The 23,965-nt window shown below is 45.6% G+C and overlaps 1 protein-coding gene and 1 long non-coding RNA gene across 5 annotated transcripts in view; one reads left to right on the top strand and one right to left on the bottom strand.

Moving 5' to 3' along the window:
- The window catches only part of PIAS4 (protein inhibitor of activated STAT 4), a 36,294-nt gene extending 24,000 nt beyond the window's left edge, over positions 1 to 12,294 (bottom strand). For all 3 annotated transcript variants that reach the window (XR_012156192.1, XR_012156191.1, XM_073324199.2), the window contains exons 1-2: positions 12,211 to 12,294; positions 7,344 to 7,773 (exon numbers count right to left, since the gene is read on the bottom strand). Coding sequence is in view for 1 of the 3 variants with exons in the window: in XM_073324199.2 (XP_073180300.1) it covers positions 7,344 to 7,773; positions 12,211 to 12,294 (514 nt within the window). In the remaining 2 variants the exon portion in view is untranslated. The remainder of the gene's footprint in view (positions 1 to 7,343; positions 7,774 to 12,210) is intronic.
- Positions 12,295 to 12,423: 129 nt separating this feature from the next.
- LOC140903238 (uncharacterized) lies at positions 12,424 to 22,926 on the top strand. 2 transcript variants are annotated; one of them, XR_013635044.1, is made up of 5 exons: positions 12,424 to 13,058; positions 15,831 to 15,911; positions 17,376 to 17,543; positions 19,789 to 20,879; positions 21,562 to 22,926. It is a non-coding gene; the product is annotated as an uncharacterized LOC140903238 (long non-coding RNA). The 2 variants fall into 2 exon arrangements; XR_013635043.1 differs by lacking the exon at positions 21,562 to 22,926 and having other exon boundaries at positions 19,789 to 21,539.
- The last annotated feature ends 1,039 nt before the right edge of the window (positions 22,927 to 23,965 follow it).

The following is a 23,965-nucleotide window of genomic DNA, read 5'->3' as shown; positions in this document are numbered from 1 at the left end:
CTAGGTGTGAGGACTAGATCTACTAGTTCTAAAATCTTGAATGACATGGTGACCAGAGACCAATTCACCAACTGCAAATAATACTTCCTTTAATAAATTAGTTTTAAATGCAAATAACTAAACAAAACAATTTTTAAAAGCTGCCTTGTGCATTTGCAGTTGAATTCCAATTTCCATGCAAATGTAGCTGGACACAAATTACCAGTAAAAATGAATCTAGTAAATAAATATTTCAGTCACCATTTTCTAATGTAATAAAAAGTCAAAATTACAAATCTGAATAAATGTATATGAAGTTCATACAATTGCTTAAGCGTGTACAGGGTATCCTTCTGGTTAGCAAAAATAGTTTCCAAATTACAACAGTGAGAATCAACCTCTTCAGAAATTAACTAAAAAGTACAAATAAAAAACAATTAAAATCAATGAGTCACATCAAGGTTTCCTGCTTGGTGATTTAAATTACTTTGATTTATTTTTTTAAATCAATCCACCCTGCAAGAATCCCTCTTCTTTTTCAAAGCAGCCACCTTTTCCAAAAGGAATGCCTGTACCCTGATTGAGAGTACAAACCTCAGCATCAGCAGCGAAGCCATGACCCGAGCAGTCTCCCCACTTATCCCATCATCACTGTAGGATTCAGTTTTCATCTGAGGTTACGATCATCTCTCTTCATCAAAGTATTGCCCAGCAGCAAGATATCTAGCATACCACCTACCTCAAAATACATAAAAGGCCTCTCTCTACAACATGGCAGATGGCAGTGGGCAGACACCACGGGTGAGGTGTCACTCCAAGATTACCTCTTTCCCTTGTCACTCAAATGTAATTGGGCTACAAGTCCTGCCAGAGGCTGGGGAACAAAACAAGTATGACTGTGAGGCAGCATAGCAGTGCTTTCCTCAGACCACAAAACAGAGACTGAAGCAACAGCAGCCCTGGTCAATACTACTCCATAGGAAAAGCAATATCTGCCAAAGCAAAACTCTCCCTTTCCTTCTGCAGCTAGTGGGCGATCCTTGAAAGAGAAAAGGAAACAGAATTAAGAGACCTGAGCCACATGGGTCCCTTTGATCTTTCTTTATTTCTCCCCATGAAGGAGCAGGGCAACTCATCTTTCCTGGCAGAGAGTTCGGCTCCCCTCACCCATAGCCAGTCAATACCTCTACTGGGTGAGCCAGAGGAGGCTGCTAGAGGCTGATGTGAGTGAAGAACTCTTAGATACTCCTGATCCAAAAGAAGCTAGAAAAAAAACGTAAACTGGGTCAGCCCAGTGGTCCATCTACTCCAGTATTCCATCAACAGAGGCCAGTACCAGATACTTCAGAGGAAGGTGTGTGTGTGTCCGGGGGGGGGGGGGGGGGGGGGGGCGCGAGGGCAGGGGGAAGAAGAGAGTGGGGGAAAACGGTTCAGTAAGTTGTTATGGGATAATCTGTCCCAAGGGAGAATTTTACCTGATCTCAACTAGAGGTTGCTTTATGATCTGAAGCATGAGACACTAGTCCCTTTCAAAATCTTACGATAAGTATTAAATAACTCATACATGAATTATCCTTGGCCAACAGCAAAAAAAAAAAAAAAGTCATGTAAAACTATTCAATACTTAGAACATAAGAATGGCCATACTGGGTCAGACCAAAGGTCCATCCAGCCCAGTATAGTGGCCAATGCCAGGTGCCCCAGAGGGAGTGAACCTAACAGGTAATGATCAAGTGATCTCTCTCCTGCCATCCATCTCCATCCTCTGACAACAGAGGCTAGGGGCACCATGCCTTACCCATCCTGGCTAATATCCATTAATGGACTTAACCTCATGAAACTGTCCAGTTCTCTTTTAAATCCTGTTATTGTCCTAGCCTTCACAACCTCCTCAGGCAAGGAGTTCCACAGGTTGAGTGTATGCTGTGTGAAGAACTTCCTTTTATTTGTTTTAAACCTGCTGCCCATTTAATTTGGTGGCCCCTAGTTCTTATATTATGGGAACAAGTAAATAACTTTTCCTTATTCACTTTCTCCACACCACTCATGATTTTATATACCTCTATCATATTAACACTTAAGAGTTGGGCACTTTTAATCAAAAGCAAGTTTCAGCCAAAAACCTTTTCTGAAAGTGAGCTATCCCCGGTACATGAGTTACAGCTTTTCTGAACTGTGTGGCTTTTGTGACTTGCTGGGATGAATTTCTGTTAAAACCCCAGGATAGCAAGATATAAAGAAGTCAATTAATTATGAAGTTTGAGCTAGATCAGCAAATCTCAGACTTTATGACAAGACATAGAACCTCTAACACTTACAAGTACTTGGCATAGCCCTTTAGGATTTTAGTCCAATTATAATGGATTCTTATTCTGAGAAGCCAACCCACAAGCCAGTCTGAGAACAGCTGAGCATGATCACTTAAAGCTCTTTGATGTCAGAATGATCGTTAGTTTTAGGGTTTCCCTACACCAAGCTGTATGTTGTATCAGTGCATCATATTTAATAGCCTGGGAGCCTACTACCTAACTTACCACCTCTCTTTCTGCAACATACTCCCATAGTTGTGGTCAGTGGAGGCAATGCTAGATTCTCCACTTGATATATGAGAGAAGGGGCTGCTGGCATGGGAGTCTCTGTAAGAGCTCCAGAGCTCTGAAGTGTCCTTCCACCCCACAATCCAAAGTAGCCCAGATTTGATGACTTTCACAGTATGGTACAGTGCCCATTCATTTCCCTGACCTTTGAAAATACATATTGACTAATGTAAGGGGATGGTAGTGGAGTTCATACTGGGACTTGGGTGAGAGCCCATTGCATTTTGTTTTTATAATTTTAAATACAGTAACTGGCAGGGTTCTCAGGGAATATCGATGGGCACTTTTTATTCAAACTCAAAGTGAACCAATAAATCCTCCAATTTGTTCACCTCTGAGAACTAGCCCAGAGAGAGAAATGAAGCAACAGCTTGAAAATATGCTCTTGGGAGGATTTCTCAGCGGATGTCCAATGCGGGGATGTGTGTTTTGCAATCAAGAGAATGCAGTTGCCTCAGCCATCACAGGTATGTCTACACTGCCGTTAGACACCAGTGGCTGGCCTGTGCCAGCTGACTCAGGCTCGCAGAGCTCTGGCTAAGGGGTTCATTTAATTTCGGTGTATAGGTTCAGGCCCGGCCTGGAGTCAGAGCACAGGGTGATAGAGGCCAGGCTCCAGCCTGATCTTGAACATGGGTTCCCTAGGGAGGTGGTGGAATCTCCTTCCTTAGGAGTTTTTAAGGTCAGGCTTGACAAAGCCCTGGCCAGGCTGATTTAGTTGGGGTTGGTCCTGCTTTGAGCAGGGGGCTGGACTAGATACCTCCTGAGGTCCCTTCCAACCCCGATATTCTATGATCTATACTGCAATAAAACAGCCCATTAAACTGAGCCATGCCAGCCTGAGCCACAAGTTTTTAATTGCAGTGTAGACATCCCCCAAGGCAGACTGAATATACACAGGAACTGAGCATGATCTTCAACAGGGGAGGAAATATTCTGGCAATTGTATTACTCATAGCTAGATAAAAAGCAGTATACAAATTGCCAAGTAGATACCATCAAAAGGTATCAAGCAAACTGAGATACAGTTTACTCTGACAGTGGCTGGAACACACAGATTATGTAGCCCTCTGTTCCCACAATGATACCAGCAGATCCCCCTCAGGCACTGCCTCCAAGTGAAGACCACAGCACTCTGCATCCACAATAAGCAAGCATCTCTCCCCTCAGGAGAACCAGCCAAAATTCCCTACCACACCACATTTCGCTATTACCAAACCATGTTCATCTTTGATAAAAACCAAGGCATTTACTGACAGCCAGAGTACAGCTAGGAAAGTCTACAAAAACATCCTGTCAGCAAATACTAAGTTTTAAGCCTTGTCTACACACACAAGCTGTATCGATTCAACTAAACCAGCACAACTACCCTGCGTGGACAATCTTAAAACCAATTTAAAAGTGTCCACACAAGGAAGTTGTGATCATTTAATTAAATCCATTACTAAACTGAATTGGTATAACGTGTGTTTATGTAGTTACCAAATATGGAATGTTACCAGGTTCACAAAACACTTCAAGTCTCCTCGCCCTAACACCTGAAGCTGTATCTTTGTCTGCAAGCATGGTAATCTGACACTCTTCTGCAGAGAAAAGCATGTCTGCCTAGAGACACAAGGTGGGTGATGTAATATCTTTTAACTTCTGTTAGTGAGAGACGAGCTTACACAGAGCTCTTCTTCAGGTCAAAAGAGCTCTGTGTCAGCTCAAAAGCTTGGTCTCTCTAACCAACAGAAGTTGGCCCAATAAAAGATACTAACTCACGCACCTTGTCTCTCTAATATCCCCTGGGACCCACACACCTACAACACCACTGCATACATATGGTAGAAATCTAGTTAAATATAGCCCACCTTTTGATCTCAATGTGATAATTTAAAGGAGGCAAGAAATCCTCTGTTGTTTCTCAGCACATATTAGCTTTTGATTAACAAAGATCCTTCTTTAATACACAAGTTACAGTTCCCTGGTTTCCCTCATCACAGTACATATGCTTAAAATGTCTTCTGTAGCAGGACATTTACCCAGGCCACATTATGATGTGCATGTGAAATAGGTCTTTGATCTCAGATCTGTTTCAGGTATTTCTATGGGATACCACCAGTAGCATCTGAATTTTCTACAGAATAGCTCTTGGGATTAGTCTACACACAGAAGTTGCACTGCTTTAACAAAAGGTGTAAAGTTAAGAAGAGATAGTAAACCAAAGTAACTGATAAGCCTTTGTTCTTCTTTATTCTTTTTTCGGTCTCATCAAGTAGAACTCCATAGACATTTAACTTTGCATTGGTATTCTTAACTTAATACTCTTGGAGTTAAATTGTCAACATGCCAGTTTTCAAAACACAAACAATTAGCGTGTATTTGTGAGTATAGTTCACTAGCACACTCATGAGCATTGTTCTTGGGTTATGATAACTGGAATCTTACTGAGCCAAGTACAAAAGTTAGCCACTCAGATATCTATCACCTCTGCTAATGTTAATGCTAGGAGAGCAAGAGTCCAGAACCAGATCTCAGTAGAGATGCCTACTAGTCTCATTTCCAGTTACCAAAATGAAAGAGTACATTGCAGACATTCCGCCATGCTGAAGCCTAAACACTGGGATCATACACTGGGCTTGCTCCCCATTAATGATACTCAGCAATTGTACTCCCTGCCACCACCAATGCCGGACCTCCAGAGTCGGTAAGGTGAAGTAGAAATGTAAATAATCTATATTTTAGTGCGGATTCGGAGTGATAAAGCAGATAAATCAGGATTTAAAAGAGCACCTGTTCCACACCGAGCTGCCCTACACCAAGTCCCACAGATAAAGCACAAGTTACACCCATCAAAAGAGAACATTTGTCAAACATGCACCGGGAACAAGAGGACTTCTGGGAGGTGCTAGCTTTCACATGGAGCAGGATGCCAAGCTAGCCAAACTAAAGATCTGATCTGACATAGAACTTTTATGTATTGTCAAACTTCAGTACCCTCTGGCAATCAGGCTAAATATATTTATCATCTCTAGATGCTTCCGCTCCTTTTTCTTGGAGCTATAAATAGGAGATGGGGTTGTAGCTGAAAAAAAAAATTAACTTTTTTCCTCCCCCTTCAAAATATTAGATTACATTGCATTTGTGTTTCCAGTGGACTGGCACATGAAGTGTTCAAGACTGAATTAACCAATTTCTAAAACTCTGTTTAAGTCATCACAGCCTTACCGTCTGTACTGCCTTCTTATGCAGACAAATCACATACATCTGAAGCCTGTATAATATAGTCAATACAGTTTTCTTTTTATACTGGTAAGTAGTCCAGAAGCTAAGAAATATGGAAAATAAGAGTAAACAGGGAAACTCCACAAGTAGTAACAAACATATGGAATAAGTTAACAAGGAAGGCAACTGAAACAGAGGATATAAATAACCTCAAGGGATACCCAGCCTAGTTTGTGAAGGCGGAAGGGAGTGAAGGGTTATGATGAAAACAGCAGGAAGATGGGATTAAGAAATTATGAAAGTGCAGGCACACAGGGCCAGATGGCTGTTTCCTGTTCCTAAAATTTATGTTCTCTCAAATTAAAGAGAGCAGTTTAAGTATTATCTGATTTGTGTTCTGGCAGGTTTCTCAGAGCCATGTAACATGGTTAAAGAAAACGCCTTTTATGTCCACATTAGAGAAACAAATCCACACTTCTGCCTAGTGAGGGTATTCAGCAATGGTTGCTTCCCACATGCCTTCAAATGTCCAGTCCATGTTCAGACACTGCAGCAGTTCATCGAGCTGCATCTTGGTAAGATGCACTACCTTCATTTATCAACACTTCTTTCACCTCTGTGCACATTAGGATCAAGCCTTTCCAGCAATGGGAGATCCTCAAGTTCAGTCTTTATTTTGCTCAGAACAAGGTCCGTTTTGTAACAAGGCCTGAGGTTACCATGTTTACTCTACAGGCCATTGAAGATGGGTGTAGTGTGATGGGTCACAAAGCAAAGGGAGCCATAGCAAAAAGGCACATTTTGCCTACGCCATTCACAAAAAACCACATTACAGCCAGTTATGGCAATGCTCGTCACTACCTAGAACCATAACCACGCTAACCCAGACTCTGGTTATCATGGCTTCAAGGTGGAAGGAGCTGCTCCTTTCACCTTCCAAGCTCCTCTAGCTGCTCCTCAAAACACAAGGTATGGTGCATAAAGAACTGCATGACAGGTTTATAAAAGTAAAAAGAGGGGTGTGTGCGTATTAAAGTAGTAAGTCCCCTTTCTTTATTTGTGGGAAGCTTTAAGTCTGTCATGATTAAGTATAGAACTGGTATCAGCATAGAAAGGGCCACTGTTCCAGTTTAGCAGAGTTGTGACAATGACGGAGAAAACAGCTGCTCTCCTAATATACTGCTACGTTAGCTAGAGCAAGGACAGATTATGATTCAGTACACAAGGATGCAATATGTTAAAAAGGTAGCACCTTCAGCGAAGGATACAAAAGCTACAGCAAAACAAGACAGACTTTCAAGTCACTTATCAAAGTGACTGCAGCTCCTGCTTTAAGAAAGGTTTAAAAAAAAAGCAACAAAAATTAATCTAGGAATATTCTGAATAAATACACACCAACTAGAAGAGAACCCACTGGTTTTCTTTTTCTCTCGACTATGTGGCCTCACTGCTCACCAGAAATGCTACCATCATTTCAAAACTTGTATGCTTTTTCACCGTCCCTTCCCAGATGGAGTCCTGGGCATTACTAATGTATCTGCATATATGAGAGAGACTCACCTAGCTCAGTTGGCTTCAGCAGTTCATCCAAGGTGGTATAGAAGGGAAGTTTCACCAGCCGCACTTCAGGCTTTACAACTTTGGGTGGCAACCTCCCCAGTCCGTTAAGGTATTTCCCATAGAGTGCAGGATAGTCAATGTTAGGCGTGGAAAGAGAAGTCCTAGCAACAGTGCTCCCACGGTCATAGGAAGAATGTATGGAGAGTGCCTCTGGAGGTCGGTGCTGCTGTGGCTGCCCTGGTTCAGAGCTCTTCTTAGCATAGCGAGTCTCATAGAGCTCTTTAATTTTCTTGAAAACTTCAGGGCTACAATCAAACTGGACCAGCTGCAATGCTCTAGTGACCAGCTCGTGTTTAAGTCCACTCTTACTCCGGCCAACAAAACCCAGTAACATCTGAAGATCTGAGACTCTGAAACTCATCACCATGTTCTAGGAAATAAAGGTAAAAAATTAAAATAAAAGATTCTTAAAGCTATAAATAGATCAAGTGACAATTCTCTCCAAAGCCTGTACCCTGGAACTCAAAAGATTAAAATTCACTTGCAAGAGTGACACCAACGCTTCTGTTTAGATCACCTGCTTTTCAACTGATTTAACGTGCCACGTATTAGACACCTGTTTGTGCAATGGGAATACACAGTAGACCTACTGAACATCAGCCAGTATACACAGATCGGAAAGCAGTGACACAAGCTAGTCACTGAATTACTACAAAAAAATCTGTGATAAATACTAAGTAATCTCATGGTAACAGCCGGAAACAATGGCAATCACAAGGACACTAAATATCTTGCATCAGGTTGTTGGAAAAGCAAGCGTATTGGGGGTTAACAACTACTTCAGCTCACACCTCACTTCCTTCAATCAGCTCTCCTGTGAATAGGACCAGTGCCTGCTTCTTTTACTGCTCTGAGGGAGCACCATGAAACTACCTATTTCAAGGCTGATCCTAAGGTTTTGAACAACACTGAAACTGACCAGTCTTGTCAACTTCACTTTTCTTCTGCCTGGGGAAGCTCAGAGGGAACTGGAGCTGTCTGTAGACTCAAAGACAACACAGAATTGATCTACACAGGGAAGATTGTCTTCATAAGGATAAGAGTGAGAGAATAATAATTAAAATTAATGCACTTGTTCTGCAGAGATGGATTGTTAAGGCCTTCCTCACTGCCAAAAAAAGCTTCACATACACTCAGGGTGAAGAAAGTGTTTTTCAAGCCCTGAAAATATGTTTGAACATTTGCATTTATTTTTGCAGCTTGCTCACCGGTTTGTGAAAAATATAGGAGAAATTTTCCAGAAAACACTCCTACATGTCCAGCTGCAGGCAATGGAATCAGACACGCACTAGGTGTTTTCCATATTTATTTTCTGATTATATGGAAAAGGCATACAGAAATCAGATTATTAATTTACCAAAATAGGTTGAAAATAATATTCTTACTGATCATTGAAAAAACTGACAAGCCAACTTTTAAAGGAAAATGGCAACTGATTTAAATCCAGAAATGTTCATTAACACTGTTTGTGGGCCATGAAATTTAACAAAGGTCACGTCTACACTATGGGGGCTATAGAAGCATAGCTATGGCACTCTACCTCTGCTGGCATAACCCTGTAATGTAGAGACAGCCTACAGTGACAGAAGGAGTTTTTGATCACTGCAGGAACACGACATTCCTGACCGATGGTAGCTAGGTTGATGGAAGCATTCTTCCCTGGAATTAGCGGTGTCTACACTGGGGGTTAGGTGGGCATAAGTATGGCATTCATGGGTTTTGGTTTTTCACCCGAGTGCCACAGTTATGTCAACCTAAATTTTAAATGTAGGCCAGGCCACAGGAAGAGTTAACCTCTTACATTTTATTGTTCCCCTTTCCTGTGAAATCCCCTTGGACTTCCTATTTCACTGAAGCTGTCCTAGAATGCATCCCAAATGCATCGGGGTGCAAGGAGACATTTAGTAGTGTGATGTGTTCTGGAATCTCTTCAGTGAGAAAAAGAAAGTGAGGGGGGTTGAGAGATAGAGATTTGACAAACTAAGGAAAGATGTTCAGTGGTTAGGGATCTAATCTAGGACTTGGGAGACCCAGATTCAATTCCCTACTCCACCACATGCTTCTGGTGTGACCCTGAGCAAGTCATTCAGTCTCTGTGCATCACTTATCCATTTGTAAAATGGGGGGAATAGAACTTGTCCATACCCCACATGGGCATTGTTAGAATAAATACATTACTGATCATGTGGTGCCTAAATACTACAGCAAAGCAGGCTGCATAAGCACCCTAGACAAGGGAGTTAGCTCTGTACTCATTGTTCCTCATTTCCTGTTCTCTTGGTGTATTGGGCATATAAACCAGCGCTTAACTCAATTGATTTTTACAGTTTACATTTACCCAGATTTCAGGTCTAGAGATGTTATCAGATTTGAACAATAAAAAGCAAAACAGGCTATTTTGGCACAGAGAAATATATGTCTAGAACCTCACACCTCTAACTCTGAGTGAGTGGTATGAATATGCAGTTCTCATTAGCTAGTGAGATTATTCATTTTAAAATGAATATAGATGTAGGCTTTGGGCAGCAACAAAAGACAGGAAATTGTGTGTTCAAGGAGCATGGAAGATAATGAATTCTCACTACAGACAGGCAACAGATCACAGAAGTCTTCAAGATGCTTCCTTTCAGAAGAGTGGTGGGCTTCTGCCCACAATAATCAATGAGGAAGGGCTAACATATGGAGAAAGGGTCAGCCAGTGTTATGCCTACATTTAAAAACAGGGTTCTCCACATTTTACTTCTGCCCTACATCAGCATTCACTGGGTCTGCCCTGTCATTCCATTACTTAATGCCTAATCCTGCCAGATGCTGAGCATCCTCAACCATCACTGAAGTCACTCAGAGGTGTTCAGCATCTGGCAAGAATGGGAACTTTATTATGAAAGCCCTGTTGTGTGCACTGAGAGATTACAGTTTTGCTTCACAGACAGTACACCTGTGATTCCACTCATTGGCAGGCAGGAACTGAAGAGCCCCACTCATACAGAGAGCAGTATCACATAGCAGAACTGGACTCAATAAAAAGAGAGGCTTGGAATCTGTGCTGCAAGTCTTCCTCTCCCCAAAGAGGCTCGTTATGCACAAGGTATGTTGTAAGTATAATACAACTTAACATATTTTTAAAAAACGGCACATCACTAGACAATCTCCAAATACATCAGACATCACAGAATCCTCCAGTCTATGCAGATTTATAGACATATCAATATTTTCTCCAGAACTTTTAAACCACCATATTCTCTTCTCTGAAAGCCTCTTCATACCTTCAATTTAGATAATAAAATAATCCATTTATGCTTTCATGGAGGGGTGGGGGTTTAAAGTTTGCAAACAATCTGACCCACTGGAGACATCTGGACAGTTCACTCACCCCAAAACTATTTCCTAAAATGTCAGTGGAGGAAACCCATATGTCATCACTTCACACTCACCCCCCAACTGCACTTGCAAACTCTTCACTCTGAAGCCCACTGAGCTGAGATTGGAACAGGAAAGGGGGTGGCATGAGGGAGTCACAGAGGAAGGGGAAAATGAGAAGAGTAGAAGTGAGGATGGGAGAACTGCAGGAGGGACCTGAGGCAATGACTCCATGGAGGAGGCAATAGTGAGAGAAGATGAAGCAGCAGGTGGGGAGGAAAGCCAAGGTGTGCAGGGAACAGCATGCCTATTGTAATGATTTTTTCAGGACAGTTATAAAAAATGATGCCCTGAAATGGGGGAGTAAGCTAGGGATCTTCAGGTTCAGTGTTGGGGTGAGAAGAGGCTGAGACAGCAGCAGGTGGGGAACGTGTTAAGTAACAGTCACAAAGAGTGAAAGCAGGGGAAGCAGGGGTGGGGGTGATGAAAAGGACCTGAGGAAATCTCAGGAATCAGCATGGGGATGAGAAGGAGCTGAGCCAAATGGACTCTGGAGTTGGCGGGAATAGGAAGGCACTGATGCTGGTGGGATTGGGGAGGGATCTCCAGACTGGAGGGGAAGGTGGGGACACCAGAGGGATGGGGGCTCTCTGGGGTCGTGAGGGTCAGGCTGACACGGGGCTTGGGTGGAGTCTCCAGGGTCAGGAAGGGGCTGATGCTGGAGTCAGCTATAGAATGGCAGGATGGCACTGATGCCAGGGAGGGGGATTAGGGAGAAGCCTCCAGGGAAGATTATTGGGGGTGGGGGAAGGCAGGACGGCACTGTCACCAGGAGATTGGGGGTGTCCAGGGACAGGGCGGCGGGGATGGGACTGCACCAATGCGGGGGTGGGGTGGGGTGGGGAGGGAAGCGTGTCTCCAGGATTGGGACGGCGCTGACGTGGGGGGGGGGAAGGTGATCGGGACGGGACGGCGCTGACGTGGGGGGGGGAAGGTGATCGGGACGGGACGGCGCTGACGTGGGGGGGGAAGGTGATCGGGACGGGACGGCGCTGACGTGGGGGGGGGAAAGGTGATCGGGACGGGACGGCGCTGACGTGGGGGGGGGAAGGTGATCGGGACGGGACGGCGCTACGCTGAGGGACGAGGAGGCTAGTGAGGGCTCAGACCCGCAGAGGCGGGACTGGTCGAGGCCTAGGCCCCCAGGGAGCTAGCGGGTGAGGGCCCTGGCGGGGGAGCGGCGAACAGGCCGGGCCGGTTCCCCGCGGGGGGCCGGCGGAGGAGGCAGGAGCTGGGGGCGGCTCCCGCAGGGAGGTTCCTGGGGCCCTCGTGGCCCGGGGGTAACGGGGCCGCCGCCCGCGGCCCTGTCGCCGCCGCCCCAACCCCGTGCCCCCGCCGCGGCCCCACCGCCCCCGCCGGGAGGGGGGGGGGGAGGCCGCTCACTCACTTTCGCCTCCACCAGCTCCGCCGCCATCTTGGCTTCCAGCGTCCACCGGCGCGCCGGGAGCCGCCGCCGAGTCACGTGACCCATCAAGGTGGGGAGGTGCGAGGGAGGACCGGGGGACCAATCAAATCGCGCTCCGCCCCCTTCTCCCCCTCCCTCCGCCAGCCGGCGCGAGCGCACTGCCGCGCGCTCGCGCCCCGCCTCTGACCCCGTTCCGGCCGCCTCGGGGCGCTTAAAGCGACAGGGCCGGGGGGCGCGCCAAGCCCGGCCCGGGGCGCTGCCCCTCAGCGCTCTTCCCAGCCCCCCCCCGAGCACAGGGCCCCCCCGGGAGGCCAGGCCATGGTGGGAACCGCTTCAAGCCGGGCGGTGCTGCCCCCCCCGCCCCCCTAGTTCCAGCACCTATGGAGGCAGGATCAGGCCCGTTGTTTAGAACGAGGGGCCAGATCTCCCTTGGGGGAGATTTCACCTGGGTCGCGGTTTGCCCCTTCCCATCGAAAAGGCTGGGGGAATAATCCCTCCAACATGGCAAATGACCCAGGGTCATCCTCAAGGAGCTCTTGCGTGTCCTTGCGGTGCTCCCAAAGCCGGCTCCATGGCAGAGTGGCTCCTGGGGGAGCCATGTTACCAGAGAATCAGCCTGCCCGTGGAATCAGACTTGGCTAGACTTGTACAGTCCTGGAGCTGCCTTACTCCCGGCTGCTGGTGGGAAGATGAGGAACTTCCATGCAGGCTCACCCACTTCACCACACCTACCCATCCAGTGTCCTCCGGCTCCTACCACGGCGTGGACCCCAGACTTGTGCAGTGAGTCCTGCAGGGTCTGGATGGAGGGACGGGAAAGTGCCACAGAGGTAGCTGATATCCCGTCTCCTACAGGGCAGAGGGATATTTGTACATGGAGCGTCTCCTTTGCACATGGATCAGAGGGGTTTGATCCAACCCACTGTTAGGGGATATGTTATAGAATGATGGAATCTCAGGGTTGGAAGGGACCTCAGGAGGTCATCTAGGCCAACCCACTGCTCAAAGCAGGGCCAATCCCCAATTTTTGCCCCAGATCCCTAAATGGCCCCCTCAAGGATTGAAGTCACAACCCTGGGTTATAGTATAACAATAATAATACACAGCCTGTAATGGAATGTACTTTATAAGGACCCCCCCCCCAGGCTAGCGCTACCCTGTTACAGGATGGAACAATGCCTGTGAAACCAAAGACTATTTCCGGGGGAGGAAATAGTCTTAGGGAGTTTGGGGTGTGGAAAAACCATTGCTGCTAATTCTATTTAGGTCTCAAGGCCCGAGTCCCCAAGCCAGTTCCATGAGCCAGAACCCACCTCAGCCCCAGTGAAGAAGAGTCAAGCAGTTCTGAGGAATGGGGCAGTGGGGAGTAAATCTATTTCATTAAGGAGATTGCGGTGGTGGGGAACGGAGGACATGCCTCACTGCTGTGACTAGGGTAGGACTTGGCGACTCCCACATTTGTTAATCCTCTTTGGTTGGAGAAAGGCCATGTCTATACCTACAGGCGTGACAGGGGCACAGCTACCAGCGCCATAGCTAGTAAATGCAGACTGCAGTGACAGAAAGTGGTTTCCTGTTGATGTAGGTAATCCACCTCCTCGAGCAATGGTCGCTAGGTTGACAGAACCATTCTTCCGTCGACCTAGTTGTGTCTGGATCGGCGGTTAGGTTGACATAGCTACAGCACTCAGGAGTGTGGATTTTTCATTCCTTTGAGCACTATAGCTGCGTTTTATGTGTAGATCAGGCTAAATTTTACTGCAGAACTGGATTATATGTGGCCAGATTAAGAAATCCCTTTCGAGTGCATCTGAAATGTTCTTTCTGGCCTGTTTTTGAAAACAAACAAACAAATTGCCTTCCCCGCCAGTCACATATACCCATCCAAGCAAATTAAAATAGAAAAACCTCTGGGAAACCAGAAAACCACTCTACAAAACAAATAAACCCTTTCAGGCTTCCTTGACCCATCACAGAGAGACATAAAAGGACACAAGCTCAAATTTGTTTTCCTTTGCAAGTCACCCTTTAAGAAACTGTCTACTGAACAGTGAGCAGTTTTCAAACTTGCATATTTGTTCCGGCCGCATTTGATTCAAACTTTGTTGTGCCAGCCCCAGGTGTTCAACAATCATAAGTCAAAATATCACGAGAGTGGCTTAAAAATCATGGGATTTCAAAAGATAATATATTTGGGGTTCTTTTAATTTCTCTTCTGGTTTCTAACCTTTCTACTCCGGTCATGATTTTAGGCTTTTTTCACAACCACAAGGGCTAGGAACGTTTTTTTTTTTTTTTTTTTTAAAAGGGAGCTAAGGGCTGGTCTAAAATACAAAGTTAGGTTGGCTCAACTGCATGGTTCAGGGCTGTGAAATATTTAATGTCCTGTGCAATGTAATTAAAGCCAACCTAAGACTTGGTGTAGACACTGCTAGGTTGACGGAAGAATTCTTCTATCAACCTAACTACCACCTTTTGGAGAGGTGGATTCACTACCTCAGTGGAAGAACCCCTTCTGTAGCTGTAGTGTGTGTCTACACTGCAGCACAGCTGCAGCGTGGACGCTCTGCTGCGGTAGTGTTTCCAGTGTAGACACACCCTGAGATGTTCATGGAATCACTTGCTTCCAGGAGCTGGGGCTTTGAAAAAAGTCACCAAATATCATGAGACCTGGTAATAAAACTGCAAGCGTTGGCAACCACGCAAACTAGACAAAAGGCACTAGTGCTCCTTGGCCAAGATTTTCTGCAAAGTCTTTATGAATATGGTTAACATTATGCACTGTGAGGAGTCCTGCAGTGGGTTTTAACAATATATAACTTTAACAATATAACATATATTTAATATATTAATATATAACTTTAACAATATATAAAGTTAACCATACACATAAGCATGTCCATAACTCTTTGAAGGATTGGGGCTTGAAAGGCCTAAACTTATTCTCGCTCTTTTTTCTTTAAATCTTAGCCTTTAGGGACAATGAGGGAGATTTGCACAGCTACAGATGGCATTTAGGCAATGAGAGTTGGGTGCCTAACTCCCGTTTGTGCCTGTGAAAGATTCTAGGCCGAATGTTCGAAAGCACCCAATTCTGTTTGCAAAAGTCACAGATGCGTGTAGGAGCCTAAATCTCATAGAAAGTCAATAACAGTCCTCATCCGAGTTCTTAGCCAGCCCTTCTTACCACAAGAGATTCAAGTGCTTTGCAAAGGAGGTCAGTATCAGTGTCCCCATTTCACAGGTGGAGAAAATAATGCACAGAGTGGGGATGTGATTTGAAAAGTCACCCAACAGGGTAGTGATAGAGTTAGGAATAGAACCCAGGTCTCCTGAGTCTGACTTCCGTATGTCAGCCATGAGGCAACACAGTTCAGTCTTTGAAAGGCTACATTACATGCAGAGAGGCGTCAAGTGGGTTTTTAAATGTACTCAGGTGCCTAACTCCTGCTTGTGGGGAGCCCCATGTCGTCAATAAATAAATAATCCCCAGTTTTTATATACTTCTTTTCATCAGTAAATCTCAATTGTCTCTGGGATTCCGCGCCCCCCCCCCCAGTGCTTTACAATGGAGGTCAATATCCTTTAGTCCCATTTTACAGATGGGAACATTGACACACAGAGAGGAGAGACTTTCCCAAGGACATGCAGCAGGCTGTACATGGGTGCAAGGGTCTATTCAGGTGGGTCTACTTGCAGGATCTGGGCATTAATGCAGGATTCTGCATTAATGTAACATCTGGATTTCTATTGTTACCCCTTCTGTTTTCACTCGATCAGAACTTTCCAAAAAAGTTGTCTTTGGAGTTGAAACTTTGCTTAGGGTCAGCCCAGAGTTGATTTTTTTTTAAAAGGCAAATTTGAAGAAAATCTTTTCAGCTGGTTTTGAGTTATGGGAGAGTGGGGGGAAATATTTTTTTCATCTTGAAAAAAGAAAGGGAGTCTTCTTTCCCTTACACTGTTCTTTAAACCTGAGTGAGGCGAGGTCTACACTAGGAAATTAGGTTGGGATAATTACGTCACTCAGGGGTGTGAAAAATGCACACCCCTGAGTGACGCAGTTAAACCGATCTAACCCTTGGTGTAGACAGTGCTAGGTCAATGAGTGAATTCTCCCGTCAACCTACTTACTGCCTCTTGGGGAGGTGGAGCACCTACATTGACCGGGAAACCATCCCGTCGGTGTAGGTAGTGTCTTCACGAGAGCGGTACAGCTGTAGCATTTTAACTGTAGAAAAGCCCTAACTCCATCGACTTGAGTGGAGTTACTCCTGATTCAGAGAAGAATCAGGACCTAAAGTCCAGATTCGCAAAGGCATTTAGATGCCTAACTTGACATTGGAAGTTAGGCACCTAAATACATTTGAGGATCAGGGCCTAGGCCTTTTTTGCTCACCAGTTGAATATGACTTGAATGATGGACTGTGCAGGGCCAGTTTATACAGAGCATATTACAAGATGCACCTGGCCAATCATATTCTGTAACATGGATGGATTCCCTCCTGACCCTAGTTGTTAATCAATTTATGTCCTGAAGCACAAGGATTGATCACCCTGGTCATTTTAACTCTATATGTTTATGGCAGCCAAGTCTCAGCTGGTGTCAGGGATCTGCTCCCTGCAGTTTATTACCCAACCTTGGCAAAAACTCTCTCCAGCAGCCCATTACCCTCGCTGAGCAGTGATCCCTTTCTTCACCAGCCAGTTCACTTTGATGAGGGGGTAAAGTCTAGTCTTTGTTCAAGTCAACAAGCTGTTGTCTTCATAGCCTGGTTGGGAAGATTTATCCTAACACCAGGCAGGCCAGTCCCTCATCCAAACTGCAGCAGGCGTCAGGGTGCTTTATTAAAGGTGTGAGCTCAATACAGACCCGACGTAAAAGGGTGCAGCTCAGCTGAAGTCCCTGCCTGTCCCTCTTCTCCAGCTAGTGCTCCAGCTCAGCTCCATTGATGGCAACACAACATGGGCCCTCTGGCTGCTACCACCATTGAAAGCACTTTGACAATTAGATCTGCTCTGTGGGGAGGGTGAAGAAGCCTGTAGTTACCAGGAAAGGGATCTTCTAGCACAGTGATGGGGCATATACACCCTGCTTAGCGGATGGCAGGGAGGAGGTTAACTCTTTCACTCGCTTTTTCTCCCTGAAGAAGAACCACAGCTGCAGGGAGCCACTCCCCCAGGAAAACCCCTCGGCGCTCAGGGATTGTTGGGAATCCAGGGGGGCAGGGCTAGCCCCAGTTGTGGTGAACGGTCATCCTTCTGGACACTACAAGACGCATGTGTTTGGAGGACTCTGGGCTCGCCCTGCACTAGGGGTACGTCAACACCACAAATTACAGTGCAACTGTAGTGCAGGTAGGCACAGCCATGCCAGCTTGAATTTAGCCAGCGCAGCTACCATTAGCGATGAAGACGTGGTGGCATGGACCCTGGGACAGGCTAGCACAACCCACGTACATCCCCAGTGGGCTGGACAGAGGTAGCCAGAGCCCATACGGAACCTTGCTGCCTTGTCGTCGCTACTATTCTTACCTGCGTGCGCTGAATTAAAGCTAGTGCCTCCCTGTGCCGCAATCCCACCTTAATGTGCAGTGTAGACATGCCCTAAGGTGTCAGTTCCTTGTTGGGCCGCTTCAGGAACCTGTCTGAGCATATGAGCTGTGCAAAGCCACTCCTTGGTTGATTTGGTTGAGAGACCTGGGCAAAGGGAAGCCCCTTCCCAAACTTTTCGGTGTAGGTAACTTCCTTAGCTATCTGTGAGCGTTGCCCTGGCTCTGTAAAGCCTGAGACATTTAGGGTGAAAGGGGGGGTGCTCAAAAAACTCATATACCGATATAGATAGATATAGATATATTAGGGCTGTCGATTAATCGCAGTTAACTCAAGCGGTTAACTCAAAAAAATTAATTCTGATTAATCACACTTTTAATCACATGGTTAAACAATAGAATACCAATTGAAATTTATTAAATATTTGTGGCTGTTTTTCTACATTTTCAAATATATTAATTTCAATTACAACACAGAATACAAAGTGTACAGGGCTCACTTTATATTATTATTTTTGATTACAAATATTTGCACTGTAAAAATGATGAACAAAAGAAATAGTATTTTTCAATTCACCTCCTACATGTACTGCAGTGCAATCTCTTTATTGAGAAAGTGCAACTTATAAAAGTAAATTTTTTGTTTGTTACATAACTGCACTCAAAACAAAACAATATAAAACTTCAGAGCCTACAAGTCCACTCAGTCCTATGTCTTGTTCAGCCAATCACTCAGACAAACAAGTTTGTTTACATTTACGGGAGATATTGCTGCCCACTTATTATTTACAATGTCACCTGAAAGTGAGAAGAGGCATTCGCATGGCACTGTTGTAGCCAGTGTTGCCAAGTATTTACGTGACAGATATGCTAAACATTTGTATGCCCCTTCATGCTTCAGCCACCATTCCAGAGGACATGCTTCCATGCTGATGATGCTCGTTAAAAAAAATGCATTAATTACATTTGTGACTGAACTCCTTGGGGAGAATTGCATGTCTCGTGCTCTGTTTTACCCATGTTCTGCCATATATTTTGTGTTATAGCAGTCTCGGATAATGACCTATCACACACTGCTCATTTTAAGAACAGTTTCACTGCAGATTTGACAAAACACAAAGAAGATATCAATGTGAGATTTCTAAAGATAGCTACAGCACTCAACCCAAGGTTTAAGAATCTGAAGTGCTTTCCAAAATCTGAGAGGGAGGAGATGTGGAACATGCTTTCAGAAGAGTTAAAAGAGCAACACTCTGATGCGGAAGCTACAGAACCTAAACCACACCCCAAAAAAAAAAAATCAACCTTCTGCTAGTGGCATCTGACTTAGATAATGAAAATGAACATGCATCAGTCTGCACCACTTTGGATCATTATCGAAACCCGTCACCAGCATGGACGCATGTCTTCTGGAATGGTGGTTGGAGCATGAAAGGACATATTAATCTTTAGTGCATCTGGCACATAAATATCTTGCGACGCTGGCTACAACAGTGTCATGCGAATGCCTGTTCTTGCAGGTAACATTGTAAACAAGAAGCAGGCAGCATTATCTCCTGCAAATGTAAACAAACTTGTTTGAGCGATTGGCTGAACAAGAAGTAGGACTGAGTGGCCTTGTAGGCTCCAAAGTTTTACATTGTTTTACTTTTGAGTGCAGTTCTTTATTTGTACATAATTCTACATTTGTAATTTCAACTTTCATGATAAAGAGATTGCACTACAGTACTTGTATTAGGGTTAATTGAAAAATACTATTTATTTTGTTTTTTACAGTGCAAATATTCGTAATAAAAAATAATAATATAAAGCGAGCACTGTACACTTTGCATTCCGTGTTTTAATTTACATCAATATATTTGAATATGTAGAAAATATCCCAAACTATTTAAATAAATGGTATTCTATTATTGTTTAGCAGTGCGACAACTATTGCCTTATATTATGGAAACACAAAGGGTTTTAAACCTCTCATTAACTCTTCACCATTTACCTTCTCTGTTTGCATCAGACAGATTTTCAGAGGCGCTCAGCTACCATTTACACACCAAAAGAAGTGGCCAGATTTTTCAAACACAGGTCGGGTCCTGCTGAGTACTTGAGAAGCTGGCTCGAGAGCCTTTCGTGGATGGGAAACTGATGACAGAGTGATAAGTGCCACTCTCCTCTAACCTTTTCATTTTCCACCTCTTATGCGTTAGCATCAGGCTGCAAAGTCTGGCTTGCAAACAGCCTGGAAATATTTCTGTTCCCTTTAGGGCTTATACCCTCTGCCACTTTTGTTCCAGCTGTACATTTGGGGTCTCAATCTAGTAGAGTCCATTTAATGCTAATAGCTTCTGGACTCAGGGCAGGTTTACACATAAAGCGCAGCATCAGCGCAGCTGCTAAGTGAAGACACCCCTACACGACAGGAGTGTTCTCCCGTTGGTGTAGTTAATCCACCTCCCAGAGGCGGTAGCTAGGTTGGCGGGAGAAGCTCTCCCATTGACCTAGTCCTGTCTACACAGGGGGAGTTAGGTCAGTATAACTGTGAGCCGTGTAGACCTGGCCTCAGTAAATGACCATGGGAAATTCCAGAGTGAGCTCTCCCCAAATAAAGTCTGCAGCGTTGGTGACTCAGGAAGTGGCAAATCCTGGAACTCAGCACACCGCCTGAATAACTGGGGTCACCGTGGGGAGCACACAGAAGAATCCCCACCAACAGCCCAGGCTGTGGAGCCACTCCGCAGCGGCCCCTGCAGCTTGGGACTGCAAAGCCAAGGTAGCTGATGTGCCACCTACAGGAATAGTCACTGGTCCACCTGCCCTGCACCACTCCTCCCCTTCCACCTGCTGCACAAGGAGCCCACCGCGGAGCTGAGCTCTGCGGCACGCAGGGGTTATGTGCCTTATGTACTTCCAGGCAGCCTGGCTCCGGGCACGGTGGGAATGTGCTTCCAGGGAGAGGGGCCACGGGGACGGGATTTGCCTATAGAAGCCCAATTCTTCAGTCCTCATGCAATCAACACTGCCATTGACTTCAAAACTAGTGGCCTGAGTGTGCACCTAGGATCTTGGATGGGGGCGTACTCAGGCGGCTGGTGCTGCTCTCCCATCAAGGTAGGAATTCTTCCCTTGACCTTGGGCTGTCTACATGGGGGAAGAGGTCAGCTTAACTATGCCATTCAGGGGTGTAGACTTTTCATGCCTCTGAGCAACGTAACCAAAATTTTTAGCATAGCCTAGGCCTATATCTACCCAGGAATTACACCTCCTAGCTGCAGTGTAGACACACCAAGAGGAGAATAAGCTCCCAGACATGCAAAGGGAGTGCATGTAACCAGTGCTGGTGGGGAAGAGAGAAATTTCCAAGAGACTTTCGCACATTGACAACAGCGACAAATATTCACTGAAGACAATTTCCCTGACAGGCCGGTGTGTTAATCTGGCCAATGGTGCCCAACTTAAATTCTGGCAAAATCCAGGGTTTGTGCTAAAAATGCAAACAGTTACCGTAGCAACTGCAACAGCTGATAGCACCTCATGTCACAGGGAGAAAGTACACCCCCAGACAGACTCAGTGGGGCAAAGCAATCCCTGATGTAACGCCCCTGAAGCCACCAGAGTTACACTAGGAGTGAATTTGGCCCTTTCTCACCCATACATGCTGCCAACCGCTGTCTGTGATCATTCTTAAGTAAGCTGGGGGAGGAGGTGTGAGGAATTCAGCAGGAGACTGCTGACTGGCACGGTAGTTATGAAACAAAGTGACTTTGTTGTGCTCTAACTTTTATTATTGTAGTTTATTGAAGTTTGAAAAAAAAGAAATACAGTTCGTATCCCATAATGCTGTTTATCCTGATTGAAAATAAATAAAAGAGAGGGAATATATCTATCCTCTAAAGAAGGAGAAAGAAAGAGTCGGGCCGCCTGGATTCTCACTGTGTGACCCTGGGCAAGTTACTTAATCGCTCTCTGCCTCAGTTTCCCCATCTGTGAAATTGGGACAAGGCGACTTCCCTACCACACAGGGGCTGGGGGAATCTTCATGAATCAACATGACTGATTTTCCTCTCGGACCAGGTCGACACGGCTGTAACTCCACTGCCTTCAGTGAAGTTACTCCTGACTTATCCCCATGTGAGATATGAATCTGAAGAGGTTTTTGAAGCACTCTGAGATCCTGTGAGGGAAGCTGTTCATGGGGCAGAGTAAAGTATGAGATGGAGCAGGGTAGATAGCTGATATTTAGGCCATGTCTACATGTCGTATTGTAGACAACGCTATCATCAGCCTAGCCATGTCTACACTTGGGGATAGGTTGTCTTAATTTTTCACATCCCTGAGTACCTAACTTTTAAGTACAGACCAGGCCTTAGGGGCCATAAGGATGTATTTTCTGAGTCATACTTTGTTTTTTACATGCATTTTAACAGAAAACAAAACATCCAGAGTAAGCTAATTGCAGAATGGTTAAATACTGAGCAAGGTGCAACTTCTGAAAGGTTCTGGATTAGGAGTGAATTTCTCACCTGGAGGGTGTGAATCCCCAGACCATCCCCTGATACAATTGGGCTTTGTGCAGTGTTGCTGTGGATCTTTTAAAGGGATGCGTCCTGAATGCAAAAAAGTTACCACACAGCCTGAATCAAGCAGGTGGCTCAGCTCAGTGATGGACTATGCTGCCCCACCCTCAAACACTCCACTCCCCCGTGCAATTTAGGATCCTGATTTGATCCAGCCAGCTTCACTGGTCTGGCCTCGCTCTACCCCTCTTTCAGCTCCTCCTTTCACCTAGCAACCACCTCCTCTCTGTGTCTTCATGCCATTTCACTGTTGTTGTGAGAGCCGTCCCCCCTGCAGCTCCTGCCTCTGTCAGCAGTGAATGCACTTTAAGGGGAGCCTGCCTTTTTAATGTTTCTGCAGTTCATATCAAGTCTGTGGAGGGAACAGAGCCAGGACCCCGCCCTGCCAGGAAGCAGGATGAGCTTGCATCCTTCAGGGCCCAGTGCAAGATGCATTTGTTTACACAATCCTCTAATCTATGCTAGTAAGGAATAGATAGGCCAGCACTGGCTCTTCTGGAGAAAAAGCCAGATCACTTAAAGGAGCCGAGTAAAACCATGGCAATATGGAGATCATTAGATGCTACGTTTCATTTTATCGATGCTCAGGTACCACAGCGATGAGCCCAACTAGACAGATATGGGCCACCCATTCCTCCACCTGCAATGAGCTGACCATTCTGCCGAAGCGGGAGGAGTTCTGCAGTGTGGATTTCAAGGAGACATTTTAAAAGCCTCCCTCGCTGCTGGGCGCAGGCAGAAATCTCCCCCCCTACGAAGATCTTCGCGAAGGTGATGCCTGCGAGAATTGAAGCGCACGACAGAGCAATATACACAGGCACCCAAGAGCCAGGTTTCAGTGAAGGCTCTAAAAATAATTCTCTTTAGCACCTGATTTATGCAGGGCTGCAGAACAGCCCTGCTCTCCCCTCTTGGCAGGCCAGCAAAACACAGGAGCCAGCTAAAGCAGCACCCCTGGGAGCTCTTGGCTTGCAGTGGAACCTCCCGTGCTGTAGGTGTAGCTGCTGCCTCTTTCTCTTGCAGAAAGTACATGCGCAGCACAGGCTCCCTGCAGAGGTTTTCATCTCCCTTCCCCACCCCCTCCTTCAATATTTAATGCAGGCCTCTGAGGCCCTCCCCCCTGCTCCCACCCCCTTGGTATTTTGTTTATAAGCACAGAAATAATGGAGCTAATGCAGCAGTAAAGATACAAAAAACAAAACACAGAGGCCAAAAAAACCAAGGGAGGTTAATATCAGCCGGGAACCCAAAGTGCTAAATTATTCCAGCTTCTGTTGAATTGTAAGCATCTGGCAGCAGCTGCATTTTGAAAGCTCTGACAGCAGCACTGTAGGGGGCAATGGTTTCAAGGAGAATAAGGGTTCTAAGACTCAGTCCACAAAATAAAAGCAACCCCGAGCAATCGGCAGTGCTGTCTTTTCACGAACTCTTTAGGTGTACATTTAGGGTGATAAATTAAAGGCTTTTCCTTTGATTTACAGCGGAGGACTGGACCAAGCTGGGGCCCAATCTGGGAAACCTTCCCTCTCGCAGCTGTTTCCTTAGGCTTCAATGGGACACCTCACAGGATTACTGGCTTGCCTAGGGAATTGCAAGATCAGGCCTGGGTTTCCAGCTGAC

Source organism: Lepidochelys kempii, chromosome 25, assembly GCF_965140285.1.
Source record: "Lepidochelys kempii isolate rLepKem1 chromosome 25, rLepKem1.hap1, whole genome shotgun sequence".
In the NCBI taxonomy this organism is placed as follows: domain Eukaryota; kingdom Metazoa; phylum Chordata; order Testudines; family Cheloniidae; genus Lepidochelys; species Lepidochelys kempii.
This window is presented reverse-complemented; position numbering and strand designations above follow the sequence as displayed.